This window comes from Microcaecilia unicolor, chromosome 11 (assembly GCF_901765095.1).
Source record: "Microcaecilia unicolor chromosome 11, aMicUni1.1, whole genome shotgun sequence".
NCBI lineage: Eukaryota > Metazoa > Chordata > Amphibia > Gymnophiona > Siphonopidae > Microcaecilia > Microcaecilia unicolor.
Window position 1 is genome coordinate 50,707,045 of NC_044041.1, and position 20,696 is coordinate 50,727,740.

Sequence of the window (20,696 nt, forward strand, 5' to 3'; positions counted from 1 at the left end):
GTGGCAAGATGGGTCAAGGAAGCCATTGCAGCGGCTTATGTGGCCGCGGGGAAGGTGCCGCCTATCCGGCTGAAGGCTCACTCCACTAGAGCTCAGGCGGCCTCGATGGCGGAGGCCGGGTCCGTCTCCTTGGAAGAGATTTGCAAGGCGGCAACTTGGGCATCGGCTCATACCTTCTCCAGGCATTACCGCTTGACTGTGGCTGCTCGGGTGGAGGCCCGGTTTGGAGCTTCAGTGTTGCGGTCAGGGATTTCTATGTCCCGCCCTGGGTGAGTACTGCTTCGGTACATCCTACCAGTCTATGGATTGATCAGCATGATGATATGGAAGGTAAAATTATGTATCATACCTGATAATTTTCTTTCCATTAATCATAGCTGATCAATCCATAGCCCCGCCCAGATATCTGTACTATTTTTATTCTGGTTGCATTTCAGGTTCAGGTTTAGTCTTCAGTTCCTGTTCAGGAGGACTTCGTGTTCAAGTTTTTTCAATTGGATTTTTCAGGAGTTGAGACGATTTTGTGTTACAGTGAGCTGCTGCATTCCTCTCCCCTCCGTTTTACGGGGCTGGATTGAGACCTAAATTCTGCCGGCGCTCCCTCCCGCTTCGTGCGGCTGTAGAGCAGATTTGTACCCCTCCCGCTTCGGCGGTGGTAGGGTCAGTCAGCTCCTCCCGCGGTTGCGGTTGCAGGATAAGCCAGATCCCCCCCGCATCGGCGGGTGTGGTGTCCCTCCCCCGCTCCGCGGGGATGAGCTGGACGGATTCCCCTCCCCCACTTGTGTGGGGATGAGCTGGGTTAATTCCCCTCCCCCGTTTCGGCGGTGGTGAGCTGGGCAGAGTGTCCCTTTGTGGGTGTAATTCTCTAAGTGCTGAGTCCTGCGGATGGAGCTTTGATATCGACATACTGAGGAGTTTCCGGCAGCACATGACCACATATAGGGAGGCAAAAGGATTGTTCTCTATCTCCACCTGCTGGTAGATGGACACAACCCACCAGTCTATGGATTGATCAGCTATGATTAATGGAAAGAAAATTATCAGGTATGATACATAATTTTACCTTTTGTTAGCAGCATAACAATAGTAAAATAACTGAGTATAAACATAGATACAATAAATGAGGTAAACTTGAAAACAGTAAATTCAATCCTAATAATAGAACTATCGTGAAACAATATAAAAAATATACACACTTAACAGCACTGGAATTCAAATACCAGAGATATAATGCAGTGTTAGCACAATACTAATGATACACCTAATAAGCATGCATTACTTGTGTTGTTATTTGTTCAGTAAAAGTTGTTTGAAACCCAAATATGCATACATCATCTTTTTGGAATATGGTGATGCAACCAAAGATTGTTTTCTTGTTCAAGATATGCTTATACTCCCTCTTACTGGGTGATAATGATTCAATATAAAAACATACAAAATTTGAAATAAAAATATCAATACTTTATACTCTGTTACAGCTTTTATTGGAAGCCAGTACAACTTAAATATGGTTCTATCACTGTATGCCCCAAGGTTAGATTAGATTATCATAGTTTAGCGGTCACATTTTGCATGGTTTGTAATCTCAGAATTTTTTTTTCGTGAGACCCAGAAGCACTGTATTGCAGTTAAAACCATTGCCTGTATCACTAATTGTAAATAACAGGGTTCTAAGGCAGTTTTTATCTGTCATAACCCTATGAAGCTGTAGAATGCTTTTTAAATTATTGCATTAATATGATGTTTTAAAATTAGTCTTCAGTCAATAGTTACACCTAGTATTTTAATTTCCATTTGCAGTGGTAATTCAGTTCTTCTTTGAGCAGGGACTGTCTTTCTTCTATGTTTGTGCAGCGCTGCGTACGCCTTGTAGCGCTATAGAAATGCTAAATAGTAGTAGTAGTAGTAGGGTTCATCTGAGGCCTTTCTGTTGTCCAATTATTGACCCATAGAATCTTTTTCATCATGGTTAAGCTTAAGCCTATTAGCCCAACTCTAGATACTAATCTTATCAAAAATGAAGCTCATGGTGTCGTAAATATCCAATAGACTATGTTGCATGGGAGAAGGTAAAGTGATTGATGTTTATTATTCATAGGCTGATGACAAAGGTCTCAAGTCTGTCTGTTCTAATTATATAGAGTTTGACTAGAATTGGAAATAAGGAAAGTCAGAGACTAACACAAATTGTAGAACACACAAGAAGAGCGAAGTGGCTGCAAGAAGAGGTTTTGAGGAAGTGAGGTATATTGACATTCCTGTGTTTCAGAGAAGAGCCTTTATCATGAACTCCATGATTGTAGCACTATTTCCTGACTGTAATCTTGAAATGTACTATATAACGATCACATACAGTGCTGCACTCGAGTCTGTTGAAAGTAATAACACTCTTATGTGAATAAAATTAGTGACCACATGGATCCCTGCGGGACTCCTCGAATCATATGCCACTCATTTGACAACCCATTACCCCCGGATACATTGGGAAGAATAATCTGAATCATAGTTATCTGATGCTAGGGTCTACTTTAGGAGTCAACACTCAAGAAAAAGACCTAGCTGTCATTGTAGAAAACACGCTGAAATCTTCTGCCCAGTGTGCGGTGGCAGCCAAAAAAGCAAACTGGATGCTAGGAATTATTAGGAGAGGGATGAAAAATGAGATAAAAAAATATTATAATGCCTCTGTTTCGCTCCGTGGTGCGACCTCACCTTGAGTATTGCATTCAATTCTGGTCGCTTTATCTCAAAAAAGATATAGCGGAATTAGAAAAGGTTCAAAGAAGAGCAGCCAAAATGATAGAGGGGGATGGAACTCCTCCCATGTGAGGAAAGGCTAAAGAGGTTAAAGCTCTTCAGGTTAGAAAAGAGACAACTGAGGGGAGAAATTATTGAGGTCTACAAAATCCTAAGTGGTGTGGAGCAGGTGGAGGTGTATCGATTTTTCACTCATTCAAAAAGTACAAAGACCAATGGACACTCAATGAAATTGCATGGAAATACTTTTAAAACAAATAGAAGGAAATATTTTTTCACTCAAAGGTCAAGCTCTGGAATTCGTTACCAGAGGATGTGGTAACGGCAGTTAGTGTATCTGGGTTTTAAAAAGCTTTGGACAAGTTCTTAGAGAAAACGTTTATAGTCTGTTGTTGAGATGGACATGGGGAAGCCACTGTTCGCCCTGGGATTGGTAGCATAGAATGTTGCTACTCTTTAGGGTTCTGGAATGTTGCTACTATTTGGGTTTCTGCAAGGTACTTGTGACCTGGATTGGCCACTGCTGGAAGCAGGATAGTGGGCTAGATGGAACATTGGTCTGAACTAGTATGGCTATTATGTTTCTTGAATGGTCCAAAACCAGCTTTGAACAAGATAGGGGTAGCTGGGGAAGTTCTGCCTATAAATCATAATGTTGTGATTTACTAAGTTGAATAGATCAAACTGCATAGATAGTATGTTGTTTCCCTTTATCTAGAAAAGATCTCAATTCCAACATAATAGTGATCATTGCTGTTGCCATACTAACCTTGACATGAAACCAAGATTGTCTGGCATCAAACTATTGATGTTGAATGAGAGAGTCCTGAAGCTGCATGGCTACTTTTTATTTTATATTTTCTTTTTTTTATATTGCTTGCAAGCCCAAAAACTATTGAAACAGTGTACATTCAGATACAGTAGGATTTTTGTTTTGTTGTTGTTTCTGTTTTTGGAGGGTTTCTACCTGAACCAGTGGAGGGTTAATCGACTTGCCCAAGATCACTCTCTTCTGTATGGTCTTAGCTAAGACTGGTAGATTGGCTACTGGTCGTTAATTTACACATATTTTCTCCCTTCAAAAGGGGAGTCAGCTGTGTGGTGTCTAACTTGGATGGAAAAATACTTTCTTGTAAAGATAAATTAATAATAGTTGTATCCAGTCATAGATAGTGCCTGGTATTTTTCATTAACCTCCCTGAGCATGGGTCTACAACACATGTTCTTTTAGTAAACTTCCTAATAGGTTGTTCCACCATCTCTTTTGTAATTTTAGTGAAGCAACTCCAAATGCAGTCAACAAGATAGCTCAATAGTTCTGTGAAGGAAAATAGCCCACTTCCACTGCCTCAGTTCCCGCTCACTTCCCATCTCTAAGTACATTATCCTGAATTTTTGCTACCTTTGTTTGAAGGAAGACTGCAAAATTTTCAGCATGAGGTTTTTAGTTTCATTCTTCTGTTTGGGGAGGCTTAGACAGATCTACTATAATAAAACCCACCCTCAACGTTCTGAAGCTGACTCTGTGGCTTCAAGGGTTCGTAAGTTCAAAGCTCTGTAACCACTTTTAGTCACCATGTCTCTACCCCGCCCTCGCGTCAAAACGTGATGATGTCGAGGGCAGAACACAGAGTGAAGGGATCGCTGCACCGTTGCTAGGCAACGGTATGCAACGTCAGACGCAAGATGGACCTATCAGAGGGAAGTGTAAGAGAAGAAGGGAGGAGCGTTGCAGGCGAAGGGGTCACTCATTTTGTGTGGAGCAGGAGACCAACATCGCTGGAAAGAGAACAACATTGGTTTATTTTTCCTTCTTTCCACTGTGCTCCGATTATAGGTGTTGCTATCTGTTCAACGTTTACCAAAGGTATGAGGGACTTATTTGTACCTTTTTTTTTTTTCTTTCCATTATGTGTTACGGTGTAGTGTGGTCCGATTATACATGTTGCTATCTGTTCAAAGTTTGCAAAACTTTGCCAAAGGTATTAGGGACTTATTAAGGACACTTCTGTTGCCCATATTTGTTGCTGCTGTTGGTTTGTACTTCAGGTTCTTAGTACGGATTGCAAAACCTTATTAATACGGACTGCAGTTTTTCAGGCATTGCGTTATGAGCGGCTTTCGGTTACACTTTTTTCCGGGATTTCCCACTGCATTGGCACATCAGTGGCCACAACAAATTACAAAAATACCTTATTTGTAGGCATTGCACTTTTCCAGCCATTGCAATCTGATCGGGTTTGGGTTACACTTTTGCCGGGATTTCCCAGTGCGCCGGCACATCAGTGCGCATGCCAAATTGAAAGAAAAAACAAAAGGGGACCGAACGAAAAAACAATACAAATACATACAAGAATACAGATCTCATTTTACTCCATCTTACACATAATACAAGAATTAAAAATTTTCTTTCACATCACAACACATTTCTCCTAACAATTCCTTTCTAAACATTAATTGCTGGAAGCCAATACCTTGCTAGTGCCCATTTCATTGGTTTCAGAAACGGCCTTTTTTCCTAGTTTCTAATATTGCTAAAGATTTTCTTAGTGGAATTCTCACTTTCAATAATTTTATTAGAATAATATAGTCTCTTCTCTGTCTGGAGTGATTTCTTATACTGAAACATCTTCATTCTCCAGCTGCTCCTTAAGGTTTTGACCAGATCCTTTCTAGTTTTCCACATTCTTGTTTCATGTGTGATATGCCAAGTGCTGATTTACTGTCTCAATTTAAATGATGCTATCTTATCTAGAACTTACTTATTGAGCCATTCCAATTATTGAGTAGCACTACTAAGGGCATTTATCTTGTTCGGCAGACTGGATGGATCTTTCAGGTCTTTATCTGCTGTCATTTACTATGTTACTGTGGAGTAAGGCACATTATTACTTCACTTTATAGCTGCTTAAGCTGTATTCTTCAAGTAGTCTAGACCAAGTTCTGTCTCACACTATTCTAATTCCTTCCAGTTTCTAAATAGAGAGTAAATTCTTGTAATATGTGCTCTGACCATAGCAGGTTACCTGAGCTTCAATAATCTATCAATCTGCCTCCTTCCTTCCTGAGGCGATGATCTTGTTCAGTTTATTTCCTCCATGTTGGAATGACCCTCATTTATCACAGATAAAGTTAATTTGTCTAAAAATTCTAAAAAACCCCCCCAAAAGTGCATCTTTATTTATCTTATCCTCTAGATGCACATTAAAATCTCCAGCAGTAAATACTGAAGAGAAATTAGCTGTGACTTGTAGAAGAGAGAATGGGATATTTTGTGCTATTGATTCTCATCTGCCCAGAGGTCTGTAGATAACTTAACATCCTTACTGCCTCGTTATTTGACAGGGTATGCACTTTATTTTATCTATTTATTAGAATTTATTTACCACCTTTTTGAAGAAATTCACCCAAGGTGGTGTGCAACAAGATCAGTCTGGACATAGGCAATAAATATTAACAGAAAAAATAGTACATTTTGTGACATGGTATGCTACTTACCGTGTTGACACAGTATACAACAGAACAATAGACAGCATAGGGTGTAAGCGAAGGTGGGAAGGGGATGGGCTTTGATGTTAGGAATTATTAGGAGAGGAATGGTGAATAATACCGAAAATATTACAGTGCCTCTGTATCGCTCCATGGTACGACTGCACCTTGAGTATTGCGTTCATTTCTGATCGCCGTATCTGAAAAAAGATATAGCAGAATTAGAAAAGGTTCAAAGAAGAGCAACCAAAATGATAAAGGTGATGGAACGCCTCTCGTATGAGGAAAGACGAAAGAGGTTAGGGCTGTTCAGCTCTGAACAGAGATGGGTGAGGGGCCGATATGATTGAGGTCTGCAAAATCCTGAGTAGAATTAAATCGATTTTTCTTTTTGTTTTTACTCGTTCCAAAAGTACAAAGACTAGGGGACACTCGAGGAAGTTACATAGAAATACTTTTAAAACAAATAGTAGGAAATATTTTTTCACTCAACAAATAGTTAAGCTCTGGAACTCTTTGCCGGAGGGTGTGGTAACAGTGCTTAGTGTATTTGGGTTTAAAAAAGGTTTGGACAAGTTACTGGAGAAAAAGTCCATAGTTTGCTGTTGAGACAGTCATGGGGAAGCAACTGCTTGCCCCAGGATTGGTAGCATGGAATGTTGCTACTAATTGGGTTTCTGCCAGGTACTTGTGACTTGACTTGGTCACTATTGGTTGGAAACAGGACCATTTGTCTGACCCAGTATGGCTACTCTTTTGTTCTTATGTACTTCCAGTAAGCGGGACTGGAGCTTGGGCACAGGCACTGCTTCCAGTTATTCAGCCCCAGCACACACATACATGCTACTTCCAGTAAGCAGGACTTGAGCCTGGGCACACACACTGCTTCCAGTTATTCAGCCACAGCACCCACACAATCACATATGCTATTTCCAGTTACTTAGCCACAGCACCCCCTCCCCCAACATTCCTTCTCTCTCTTTCTCTCCTTCCAGTCATTAGGCCCTGGCAGTTAGGGCAGGGGATTCATCTGGGTTCACATGTATTTTCAGCTGGTAAAATGGAGTCATATTGGAAAGAAATTTGGGAAGCACTGCTTTAGATATCTACATGTATTGGTTTCTTTATTAAAGCAAATCATTTTGTGAATTCTGGTGGTGATAGATTTCCCAAGAGTTTTGAGTGTACACACTAGATGTTTGTTTGTGTTTCTGGGTTCTCAGTCACTGTCAACAAGAAATTAAACAAGGGCTCTCGAACCTGTCTTAGGGACCCTTTTACTAAACTGCGTTCTGCAAGACATGCTCAAGTGTGCTAACTGCATGCTAAAAATATATATTTTTTTTTTAGGGGGGGGCGGGGCGGAGAGTGGGTGTTCCTGTGCTAAACAGTTAGTGCAGCTATGTTAGCGCAGGAATACTTCATGAGCCCCTACAGCCTAAGGGAATAGGTGGCGATAAGTTTTCACTTGGTAATTTTTAAAAATGGCCGCATGTTAATGGCAACATTAACGCATGGCTATTAATATAAAAAATTGAAAATTGGCTATTTTACAGCTGTGGTAAAAATGACCTTAGTGCATGGGAAAGAGCCACTTTTTGCCACTTAATAAAAGGACCCCTTAGTGACTCTGTAGGCCATTTAGTTTTCAGAATATCCGTAAGAAATGTGCATGTTTGTTGTGGGTATCCTGAAAATCTGGCGTGTGGGGTAATTGTGGCTATTTCATGCTGTTTCTTATTGGTGGGAGTTATTTAGTACATGTACCCAGTAAGTGAAACATGGGCGCGCAATAGGACAGATTTAGGAACCTCTGGTTTAGGAACCTCTGGTTTAAGCAGGTTAGTTCTTTGAGTAGGTCCTCAAGAATCTATCTGTTTCCTTCCCAGCTTCCATTTTGGAAAATTCCCTCAAGAGAAGAGTTGCATTCTTAGATGCCAAATATGGAAAACTAATTTCTCAAATATCTTGTAAGAAGATCTTCCACACTTTGAGATGTTGGTAAGAATTCACCTTCAAGTTGACAATTTTAGGTAAATAAGATCACTTTAAATTTTGAATTTACTTTAGATCTTGTCTGGGTCTTTGACTTAAAAATGACAGTGTGAAAATAATGAAATAACTTGACAGAACATATTACATAGGTTCAAAGTCAAGCAGCCTTGCTTGGAAAATAGTAAATAATATGATTGACAGTTTTGCATTCTGCTTAAAACATGTAAACTAGATAGAAATGAAGTGAATCTCTAGTCTGATTTTAATTGTACTCAAAAACTTGAATCATAAAGTCCTGCCACCAAACTTGGGAGGAATGTGGCATTCGTTTTCTAGATTCTGGAAATGGTCATGTTTTACACCTTTGTAGTATGCACAAAGGTTCTGGAGCCAGGGTAAAATAGATTCATTGTCACTGTAATGCTGAAGAATTTATTTTTATTTGTTTAAAAAATGTATGACCCACATTATCTACAGGCCTATTCTGTTGTGTATTGCAGGTTTTATACTGTAAACTTTTATTGGTGTAATGTACCTTCAGGAAAAAAAACTTTCTTAGTGTTCTTCATTATTCCAGTATATATTACCAATATCATGCGAAGCAGTTGTCTATTCAGTGCAGAGAGGGGGATGGATTGGGGTCAAGATGCATGACTTGAAACTTGTATTCTTGAATGTTATGTGATTAAATTCACCACATAAAAGGCTCCTTTCCTTGTCACTATTCAGATGAATCCAGGAACTAGTGGGTTGTCCGCCTACCAGCAGGTGGAGATAGAGATAAACAAACTAAAGGCAGTGATGCCAGCTTCTTCCTCAGTTAGTATGTCTCTATCTCAGCAGGTGGTGGACTGCTTTTTCTTCAGCTCCTGGGCCGGTGGCCAGTTTGAGCCGGGGGTGGTGGACTGGTGGTGTCCTCTGGCAGCATATGCAGTTGCTGGGACCCTGCTCCACCTCAAATTCCCTCTGAACAGGCTTTTGCTGTTTCTTTCCTTCCCTGTTTGTTTCTGCCTCCTCACAAAAAAAAAAAAGAGAGAACCATAAAATTTATTTAAAAGAGAAACAGAAAAGCACAGGGAAGTGCGTTTTTGCTGAGAGCATGTTTGTGTTACTGCTGTCCGAGTCCTGTTTTCTGTTGCCTGCTTGTCTGAGCCTGCCTCGAAGTGGAGAGTTTTTTTTTCTTCGGCTTAACTGTCAGCTCCCGCGCTTTCCCGGTCCGCGGTAAGTCCTGCTGGGTTCCTGTTTGGGGAGGGGCGATGGCAGCGGAGGCGGTAAAACGCTGTTCCTGATGTGGGAAATGGCGTTTGGCGGTGGGCCTTTGTAGCATGAGGTTTGCTGATTTGGCGGGACAACGGAGCGGTGCCCCCCCCCCCCCCCCCCGAGAGCGTGCTTTCCCATTTTGCAATCGGTCGCGAAGCCGGTTCCGGTAGCGGTTTTGGGCAAAGCTTCTTCTCCACTGGTCAGGGAGTCGGGGGAGGGGCGCCGTCAGGCACTGTGGGCGGTGGTGCAGGTGCCATGGCTGCGACCGTTGCGGGGGAGGGATTTTCACCAGAGTTTATTTTGCTATTCCAGGCGTTTTTGTTGAAAAGGGCCTTTGCTTCTCCCCCCCCCCCCCCCCAACGTGGCTGCGACAGCTTTGGCCTTTGATTCTCTCAGGGGGTCTGGGGGGTAACCAAGAGATTTGGGGTTTTTCCCCAGAGGATTTCTCCTTCCTTAAAAAGCCTAGGCTTTCTTTGGGGTCTGAGGAGGGGTCCTTCATACGGTCGCCTGCAGCTTCCTCCGTGGTGGCTCTCGGAGCAGACGGGGGTAGAGGATGTGGAGGACGGTGTCCTCACTGACCAACCGGAGGACTCTTCCACCGTGAGGATTTTCCATAAGAAGGAGGAATCCTCCTTTATCTCTCAGGCGCTGGAAGCCCTGAATATAGAGGACCCTGAGGTTGCGGCTTCTCAGGCGGTCAACCCCAAGATGGCTAGTACCAAATGACCTTCTAAGTTCTTTCCGGTAGATGAAGCTATTGAAGAGTTGATTTCGGCCCAGTGGGCGGATCCCGATGGGGGACTGAAAGTAGCCAGGGCTATGGCCAGGCTGTATCCGGTTTCAGCAGACCGTTTAGAGCAGTTAGCTCTACCTAGGGTGGATGCCCTGGTGACGGCGGTCACTAAGAAGACTACTCTTCCAGTGGAAGGTGGTGTGGCACTTAAGGATATGCAAGACAGATGGCTAGAGGCCTCTTTAAAACGTGCCTTTGAGGTGGCCGCTTTGACACTTCAAGCTTCTGTTTGTAGTTCTTATGCAGCTAGAGCTTGTCTCAGTTGGCTACATTCTGTCATGGATTTGATTTCTGAGTCTGATATGCCGGGAACTCCTCAGATGTCGCTGATGGATATTGGGCTGGAGTACTTGGCGAATGCCTTGTATGATTTGGTCCGTGCTTCGGCCAAACGCATGGCCTTGACCGTTTCCTCTCGGCGTCTTCTGTGGCTCCGTCATTGGGCCGCAGATATGGCCTCTAAGCAATGGCTCATTAAATTGCCTTTCTGAGGGAAATTGCTTTTTGGGGAAGACCTGAAAAAGTTTGTTAAAGATTTGGGGGATTCCAAATCTCAGCGTCTTCCAGAGGATAGACCCAAATCTACTTCCAGGCAGGGAGCCTTGAGGTCACGTTTCAGAGACGCGACAGTATCGCCCGGGGCAGTCCAACGCAGCCATTCGGCGTCCTTGTTTTCGGCAGCGTTCTTCCTTTCCCAACGAGAAGCATCCGGCTGGACCCCCCTCTCATCAGGGGGCTCCTTCTCGGGCCTCCTAATGATGGGGCGCAAGTCCACTCGGGAGGAGAGCAGATCAATGGTCGGCTTTCTCTGTTCCAGAATTACTTCGGACCAGTGGGTCCTCAATGTGGTGTGAGAAGGTTATAAGCTAGAATTCTTCTCTCCCGTCACAGACTTTTTTCTGGAGTCCTGCTGTGTATCGCGGGCCAAGAGGACAGCGGTTCTGAAGTGTTTGCGAGACCTGCTAAGGATAGGGGCTATCGTGCCTGTTCCTCCTCTTGAAAGGCACACAGGTCGGTACTCCATCTTCTTTGTGGTTCCAAAGAAGGGAGGAGCTTTTCGGTCTATTTTCGATCTCAGAAAAGTAAACCAGTTTTTGTGGGTTCGTAACTTGCGCATGGAGACATTAAGGGCAGTTACTGCTGCTGTTCAACCAGGCAAGTTTTTGACTGCTCTCGATTTGAGGGAAGCTTACCTGCATATTCCCATTTGGCAGCCCCATCAGAGATTTCTCAGATTTGTGGTGCTGGGTCAGCACTTCCAGTTTTGGGCCCTTCCTTTCGTAATGGCCACTGCCCCATGCACTTTTTCCAAGGTCATGGTGGTGGTGGTGGTGGCGTTCCTGCGGAAGGAGGGGATTCGAGTGCTTCCATATCTCGACGACTGGCTGATTCGGGCGACGACAGCAGAAGAGAGTCAAGTGGTCACCGACTGAGTGATTGCAGTGTTGCAATCCTTAGGTTGGGTGGTCAATATGGACAAGAGTCATCTGGTTCCTACTCAGAGTCTGGAGTATCTTGGAGTGCAATTCAATACGAAGTGGGGGAAGGTGTTTCTCCCCGAGGGGTGAAGGATCAATTTGCGTTCTCAGGTACAGACCTTATTGAGTTGTTGCGCTCCCTGAGTGTGGGACTATGTTCAGTTCCTCGGTTCCATGATGGCGACCTTGGAGGTCATTCCATGGGCAAGGGCTCACATGCGGCCTCTTTAGAATTTCCTTTTGAGCAGATGGTCGCCGATGTCGCTGGATTATCAACGACGCCTTCCTTGGTCGAGCCGGGCCAGGGACAGTCTCGCGTGGTGGCTCCGGTCAGCCAATTTGCAGAAGGGTATTTCTCTGGCGTCTCCCAATTGGGTGGTAGTTGTGACGGATGCCAGCCTTGCGGGCTGGGGAGCCCATTGTCTTCATCAAGTAGCCCAGGGATCGTGAACCCCTCTCGAAGCGACTTGGGCCAGTTGTGAATGTGCTGCGGAGTTTTCAGGACCTTCTGCAGGGGCAGGTGGTTTGTGTATTCTCGGACAACACCACGACGGTGGCCTACATCAATCGGCAGGGGGGCACTCGCAGTCTTCCCTTGGCAGTGGAAGCGTCTCGTCTTCTAGTATGGGCAGAAGTGCATGTTCAGAGTCTGTCGGCAGTGCACATTGTGGGTCAAGACAATGTTCAAGTGGATTTTCTCAGCCGGACTCTTTTGGACGCAGTGGAATGGGCTTTGTCGGACTCGGCTTTTCGGCTGATCTGTCAATGTTGGGGAAAACCAGTAATGGATCTCATGGCCATGGCTTGCAATGCCAAAGTTCCCCAGTTCTTCAGCCGCAAATGGCAGCCAGGATCCGCAGGATTGGATGCTCTTTTCCAGCCATTGCCGGAACAACAGCTACTGTATGTTTTTCCTCCGTGGCCTCTGATAGGGAGAGTTCTTTGCCACATAGGGTGGCATCGGGGGCTGGTCATTCTAGTGACATTCAGCAGACAGGATCTGGACTGAATTTACTACACTACCAGAAGACCTTGTTTCACAAAAACTTAAAAAATTTGCCAAATCTCACTGCAAACTAGACATATGCCCAAACAACCTCATGAAGTCAGCCCCTCAACACTTTATAACGGACCTAACAAATCATATGAACTTCATGTTACAAAATGGCCTCTTCCCATGGGAGAAAGGTAACATCCTACTCACCCCCATTCCCAAGGATGCAAAGAAAAATGCTAATGAACTAACAAACTATAGACCAGTAGCATCCATTCCCTTAATCACCAAAATAACAGAAGGTGTGGTGACCAAACAACTCACAGAATATCTATACAAGTTCTCAATACTACATGATTCTCAGTCAGGATTTCGCTCTAATCACAGTACTGAAACCGTACTAGTTACGCTGCTGACCAAATTCAAACAATTGATAGCAAATGGCAACAACATACTACTGTTACAATTCGACATGTCAAGCGCATTTGACATGGTCGACCATGGAATCTTATTACACATCCTCGAATACTTTGGACTCTGAGGCAACATTCTAAATTGGTTTAAGGGATTGCTAACCACTCGCTCATATCAAGTGACATCAAATTCGATTACATCAGCTACATGAACACCTGAATGCGGAGTTCCACAGGGATCCCCCCTCTCACCAACCATATTCAACCTAATGATGACACCCTTGGCTAAACTACTATCGAACGAGAATCTAAACCCTTATATATACGCTGATGATGTAACGATTTACATCCCATTCAAACAAGATCTAAGAGAAATCTCCCATGAAATCAACCAAAGCCTACATATTATGAACTCCTGGGCAGACGCATTTAAACTGAAACTCAACGCAGAAAAAACCCAATGCCTAGTACTCACCTCGCAATACAACAAGACTGAATTCACCACCATCAACACACCTAAACTAAGACTACCAATTTCGGATACCCTAAAAATTCTTGGAGTCACCATCGACCGACATCTAACACTTGAGAATCACGCAAAAAACGTAACTAAAAAGATGTTTCATTCAATGTGGAAACTAAAAAGAATCAGCCCATTTTTTCCACGGAGTGTCTTCCGCAACCTGGTACAATCATTGGTACTTAGTCATTTGGACTACTGTAACTCACTTTACGCCGGCTGCAAAGAGCAAATACTTAAAAAAACTCCAGACAGCACAGAACATGGCAGCCAGACTAATATTCAGCAAACCAAAATACGAAAGCGCAAAACCCCTACGTGAAAAACTGCACTGGCTCCCACTCAAAGAACGCATCACATTTAAACTTTGTACTCTAGTCCATAAAATCATCCATGGTAACGCCCCAGCATATATGTCAGACCTAATAGAACTACCACCCAGAAACGCAAAAAAATCTTCTCGCACATTCCTTAACCTTCATCCTCCCAATGCAAAGGCTTGAAATACAAATCAATGCATGCATCAACCTTTTCGTATACAAGCACACAGCTCTGGAACGTGCTGCCACGCAACCTGAAAACGGTCTATGAATTGACCAACTTCCGCAAACTACTGAAAACTTATCTCTTTGACAAAATATATCATAAAGATCAACACGTATAACTGCACTATCTCTAATATATCCTTAATGTCTTTTGCTTTAAAACTATCTTGTATTTCACATATCTCTAATATATCCAGAAATGCTCTTTAATGTCTTTTGCTTTAAAATCATCATGTATTTCACCACCATGTAACCCAAAACCCTCTGTAAAACCAATTGTATGTTCTCTTCTACCTCCATCATCCATGAAGAATTGTAAGCCACATTGAGCCTGCAAAGAGGTGGGATAATGTGGGATGCAAATGTAATAAATAAATAAATAGTGGCCCCCCGACTGGCCCCGACAGCCGTGGTATGCGGATCTTGTTCGAGCACTCTCGGAGCCTCCATTGCGACTTCCGGTGACTCCCGATCTGCTGCATCAAGGGCCAGTTCAGATGGAAAATCCCTCCCGCTTTGGTCTTACGGCCTGGCTATTGAGAGGCGGCAGCTGAGGAAGAAGGGATTTTCAGGACCAATCATTGCCACTCTTTTGGGGGCACAGAAGCAGTCTACTTCAGCAGCGTACGCGCGAGTGTGGAAAGCTTCCTCGGCGTGGTGTGCTTTGCATGCTGAATCGCCTTTTCGGGCGGATATTCCAGTTATTCTGGAGTTCCTTCAGGATGGTCTTCAAAGGGATTGGCATATAATTCCCTCCGAGTGCAGGTGACTGCGCTAGCTTGTTTTAGGGGCAAACTGGACGGATCCTCTTTAGCAGCTCACCCTGATGTGGTCTGTTTCCTACTCGGGGCTCTTCGGCTTTGGCCTTCTCTGCGGCAGCCTTGCCTGGCGTGGCATTTGAATGTGGTACTGCAAGCCCTCCGGGCCCCACGTTTGAGCCATTGAATAAGATTTCTGAGAAGGATCTAACACTTAAGACAGTGTCTTTGGTGGCCATTGCTTCAGCTAGGAGGATTACTGAAATTCAGGCTTTTGTCTTCCAGAGATCTGTTTTTGCAGTTTTCTGAAGCAGGGGTGTCGATCCGGACAGTGCCGTTGTTTCTACCTAAAGTGATTTTGGCTTTCCATGTCAATCAGGCGGTTTATCTTCCGTCTTTTCAAAGAGAGGATTTTCCGGGGGAGTTTGCCTTGCTGTGTTTTCTGGACGTGCGGAGAGCCTTGTTTCGGTACTTGCAGATCGCTAACGAGTTTCAACGCTCAGATAATCTTTGTGCTCTTGGGATCGAAAAGACGTGAGGCGGCTTCTAAGCTTCCATTGCTCGCTAGATTAGGGAAGCCATTGGAGTGGCGTATCTGCTACAGGGGCGGGCGTCTCCAGTGGTCCTGAAGGTGCATTCTACTCGGGCACAGGTGGCTTCTTGGGCGGAGGTGTCGACCTTATCTCTGGAAGAGATTTGTCGGGTGGCTACTTGGGCGTCCCGTCATACGTTAGCGAAGCATTACAGGTTAGACGTGTCTGCTCGGGAGGATGTGAATTTTGGGTTCGGGAGTGTTGGCACGGGGAACGTCGGCTTCCCACCCTACTTAAGGAATGCTTTGGTACATCCCACTAGTTCCTGGATTCATCTGCTGCAAGTGACAAGGTAGGTAAAATTGTCTTACCAGATAATTTTCTTGCCTTTAACGCAGCAGATGAATCCAGGATCCCTCCCTAGTTCAGCCGACGGTTTTTTCATTTTCTGCGCAGTGTGGCTTTTTTTTCCTTCCGGGCTCTCTCTTGCAGTGTTCAGACAGATATGGGAACACGGAAAGGATTCCGATTTCTGGGTCGAGTTGCAGTTATTTCAAAGTTCTTATTTGGTTCTCTGTTTTTCATAGTGAGGATGGTTTCTGGTTGTTATTGGTTTCATATTTTTGGCCTTGGCAAATGCTTACGAATGACATACTAACTGAGGAAGGAGCTGGCCGTCTGGCATCACTGCCTTTAGTTTGTTTATCTCTATCTCCACCTGCTGGTAGGTGGACTTAACCCACTAGTTCCTGGATTCATCTGCTGCGTTAAAGGAAATAAAATTATCAGGTGAGACATAATTTTACCTTTGTTTAAAGAGCTGATTAGGTTGAAGGCTGCAGTTGGGTTTGCCCAGGAGACTCACTTCAGAAGCAAACACAAGTATTTGCTTTACTGTTAACACATTTTTCAAGATATTCTGTGTTTCAAATTGGGTGGAGAGGAAAAATGGGGTTTGTATGTTAATCTTAGGGACTCCAACAGCCAGATATTCAAGGTTAAAGGGGGTAAGGGGCTGGTTTGCTTTATTTTGCCTGGGATTGTACTGGAACTTTACTGATAAGCAGCAGCCGCATCTTACCTAATGAAAACTATTATTGAGGGGAGGAAGTGACCAGAATCCATTTGAAAGCTACCATGTGTGCTGCAAAATTCAGGGTTTGGTTTTTTTTTTTTTGTCCAAAGCATATTGACTGATTTAGTGCTTGAAATTTTTTTCTTGCACTTGTCTCTTTGATAATAGGCCCACTGACTGTGCATCTAGTACATTTCCTATCCTGACCCTTAAGCTGTATGTATTTCATCTTTAGGCTTTTGCTAATTAGGAAAAGATTTAAAGCCTGTGCAGCTGATGGCACATTATGTCTGTGTAGTTACACAGACAAAAAAGTGTGTCTTTTTATTTTAATGTATAGCTGTTACCACATAATCTGAAAATAAATCTTGTACAACAGATATAAAACTTTGGACATCACAATAGATTAACGATGCACGACCATCAAAACTTCAGGTGATCTTTGAAGACCTATCTGTTTTGCAAGGCCTACTCTATTGATTTTACTTAAATGCCTCAACTCTACAATGCATCTATACATACATTGAAATGGACATTTTTATTTCTTATTTTCTTGTCCCTTATTGTACCCATTTACCCCTACCTTACCTGACCTTTTTTCTAATTGTATTTGTTTAATACCTACCGTACTTGGCGTTCACCATTACTGTATTTTGTAAGCCACATTGAGCCTGCTAATATGTGGGAAAATGTGGGATACAAATGTTACAAATAAATAAATTAGTTCTGTCTTGGATATATCAATTTGAAATATTGCACATAAACTGTTGAACGATACTTTAGCTCTTTTTTGACCCAACAGGATTGTATTTATTTACTATTATAAAAATACATTTCTTTCTGGTTTGGTTGTATTTCATAAGTATAAAAGTGATGCTGTTATGTATATGGAAGTTTAAACAAATGTGGCCATTTTTGGGAAAACATGATGAAAGTTACCAGAAACAAAAAATGAGATTTGAATAAATTCTATTGGAGCAAACAATTTGCAATACAGCAGTTCAAACCCCATCCTTTTATGTAAGTATATTAAAAAAAAAAATTATAGCAGTTCAAACATGTGACTTCTTTTGGTCCCATGACCTGAAAATCAGCCACTGTCAACATTTGGAATCTGTGACTTTAGTCATGTTTTCCCAGAGGTGGTCACAAATATTGTACATCTGCCTTGTGTGCTTGATGAGGTGGCTTCCTGCGTTTAGCAAAGTTTATTATTCCTTTTCTGGTATGCTGCATTAAGGGCCTCTTTTATCAAGCTGCGGTAGCGGCTCCTGATGCAGTAATGCCGACAAAACCCATTCACTTTGAATGGGCTCTGCTGGCATTGCCCCACGGGAACTGCTCGTGCAGTTTGATAAGAGACCCTAAATGTGTGGATGTGTTCTACAACCCAATCTTGAAAATACTTACTAAACAAGTTAAAGAGTAGACTGTTGGTCTATAATTTTGTCCCTTCATTCATATAACTAATTCTTCTTCCTTTTTTTTTTTAAAAAAAAAAAAAAGAATATACTTACATTGAAAGGGGGTGATAATGCATCATGGAAATGGACCCCAGAATACTCAGCATCAGCTTCAGAGGTCCAGGTCTTTCACAGGAAATGAAGGAGAGGAGCAACAGCCACAGGCAAATTTACCTCAGTCGCCTGCTGCTTCATTTGCTCCATCTGCAAGCCCATCTGGGCCCCAGTCACCTAGTTACCAGATCCAGCAACTTATAATGAGCAGAAATCCAGTTGCGGGGCAGAATGTGAACATCACCCTGCAGAATGTTGGACAAGTGGTGACGGGGAACCAGCAGATAACCCTCACCCCTCTGCCCATCCCAAATCCCACCTCACCAAGCTTTCAGTTTAGCTCCCAGCAAAGGAGGTTTGAACCTGGATCGCCATCTTATATTCAGGTTACTTCTCCATTGCCTCAGCAGATTCAGGCACCAAATTCCACCCAACCGAGTCCTGTGCCAGTGCAGGCATTACAGAATGTTCGCTCAGGTACCACTGCCACTGGCCTGGGTATGTGTGGCCAGAGCCCTACTAGAGGATTTGTGGATACTAGTGTACTTGTGAGACAGATCAGTCTAAGCCCTTCAAATGGTGGACACTTTGTTTTTCAAGATGGTTCAGGAATAACGCAGATCGCTCAAGGTTCACAGGTACAGATTCAAACTGGAACATCGACTACTGTCCGGGAACGCAGGCTTTCACAACCTCATTCACAGACTGGTGGCACCATTCATCACCTTGGACCGCAAAGTCCTGTGGCAAGTGGGGCAAACATGCAACCATTGACTAGCCCAAGCCACATCACCACCACTAACCTGCCACCACAAATCAGCAGTATTATCCAAGGGCAACTAATACAGCAGCAGCAACAAGTACTTCAAGGACAGCAGCTGAATAGACCCATGGGGTTTGATAGGACTACAGGGGGAATGTTAGCAGCGGTTGGAGCAAGTTCTGGTTTTGGATTGACATCTGCACCCACGCCTGCGAGTCCCTCTCGAGCCACTGGGCCTCATGGACTTTCTAATCTTCCTCTTACACCTTCTGTAAGTACAACGATGAAAAAACAACCCAAGAAACTGGAGGAGATTCCACCTGCATCTCAAGAAGATGCTCAGATGAGAAAGCAGTGCCTGGAGCATTACCACAAACACATGAAGATTCTGAAGGAAAATTTTAAGGAGTATTTGGTGGAACTGTTTTTCTTGCAGCATTTTCAAGGAAATATGATGGATTTCTTAGCTTTTAAAAAGAAACACTGCGTGTTGCTCCAAGCTTTTGTCAGGCAACATTTCATGGACCTTGAGGAGGAAGAAGAGGAGGAGGAGGAGGAACAGTCCGAGGTTATTAATGATGAGGTAAGAAATCCATTGCTTAATAGTTCTCTGTAGACTAGTCCAGACAGTTGCTGGACACAGTGGTGCCTAGGCAAGGGTTGCATTTGGTGTTGCCTCCTCATCTGGGCTTATCTGTGCAGACTCATAGTCTGACTCAGAAGTGCAATGTGGAAGTCCTCGTGGCTTGATGTCCAGGGCAGTTGCCCTGCTTTCCCACGCCTAATGACAGCTCTGAGGCTAGTGAAGACCCCAGAAGATTGTTTTGTAAGTAGAACAGCAGCATATGCAGTTTTGAGCATTTCAGGTGAGCTGCAGTTAAGTAATAGAGTAAAGCTAAAGGTTTGGGCTAGGTTTTGGGTTCAAAGAGGCAATGAAGTTTGGGGAGACAAATCTAGTGTGCCACCTCACTGAAAGAACTTTGTCACTGACTATGGTAAGTATGAATTAAGTAATAATAAACGCTGATGGAAGGGGTTTCTAGATAGTTGTCCTTATAAAGGGTGTAGAAAGCTTGTTTTAAACTCTCAAGTCTCTTAATCCTCCTTATTGTAAACATTTGCAACACAGAACACTTAAGTGTAGGCATCATTTATAACCTGTACAAAACTGTTGACAGAAAACCTAAAATAAAGCCAAAGATATGTCTATTTAGATTATAAGAATGTTTAGAGCTGTTACCTTAAGTATGCTATTTATTTCAGAGATTCTCACCATTCAGATAATGGACTACTGGAAGAAGTGTTTAAATAGCTGTAACACAGGATTTCTGCTGTTCTGTTCCAGGCTGGTCAATGACTCTTAATGCCCATTCTCTCTGTACCACATTGATAGAGAATGCACACTGTCAAAGCTCTTCAATTTAGCACTTAAGCATAATCTTTATTATTAAGATGCTAGGTACTGTATCACTGTGCACTTAAAATTTTAGATGAAAGTGCACCTATGGGTCAATGCTTGTTAATATTTGGGCTACCACACATAAGGGTGGTAAGGCTGGCAATATCCCAAGCTCCTAAACCCAGCCCCTGCTGCTATTCAGTAGAAGAGATACTGGTGGGGGCCTGTGTGGGTAAGTGCTGTAGTGGCTTCCACTACTGCTAGTGGGGCCACCCAAGGGGAATCAGTGGTTGCTGTATGTGAGCCAAAGGTAAGAGAAAAGGAGAGTGCCTGGAGAGAGAGAGAAATAGCAGAGGAAACAAAAAAAAAAAAGTGAATTAAAAAAATCCACACACAATTTAAAATAA

At 43.3% G+C, this 20,696-nt stretch overlaps 1 protein-coding gene across 3 annotated transcripts in view; it reads left to right on the forward strand.

Moving 5' to 3' along the window:
- The window catches only part of EP400 (E1A binding protein p400), a 401,921-nt gene that overhangs the window by 14,179 nt on the left and 367,046 nt on the right, over window positions 1-20,696 (forward strand). For all 3 annotated transcript variants that reach the window (XM_030219806.1, XM_030219807.1, XM_030219808.1), the window contains exons 2-3: window positions 8,136-8,279; window positions 18,117-19,473. In XM_030219806.1, the coding sequence (XP_030075666.1) occupies window positions 18,145-19,473 (1,329 nt within the window). In that variant the 5' untranslated portion in view covers window positions 8,136-8,279; window positions 18,117-18,144. The remainder of the gene's footprint in view (window positions 1-8,135; window positions 8,280-18,116; window positions 19,474-20,696) is intronic.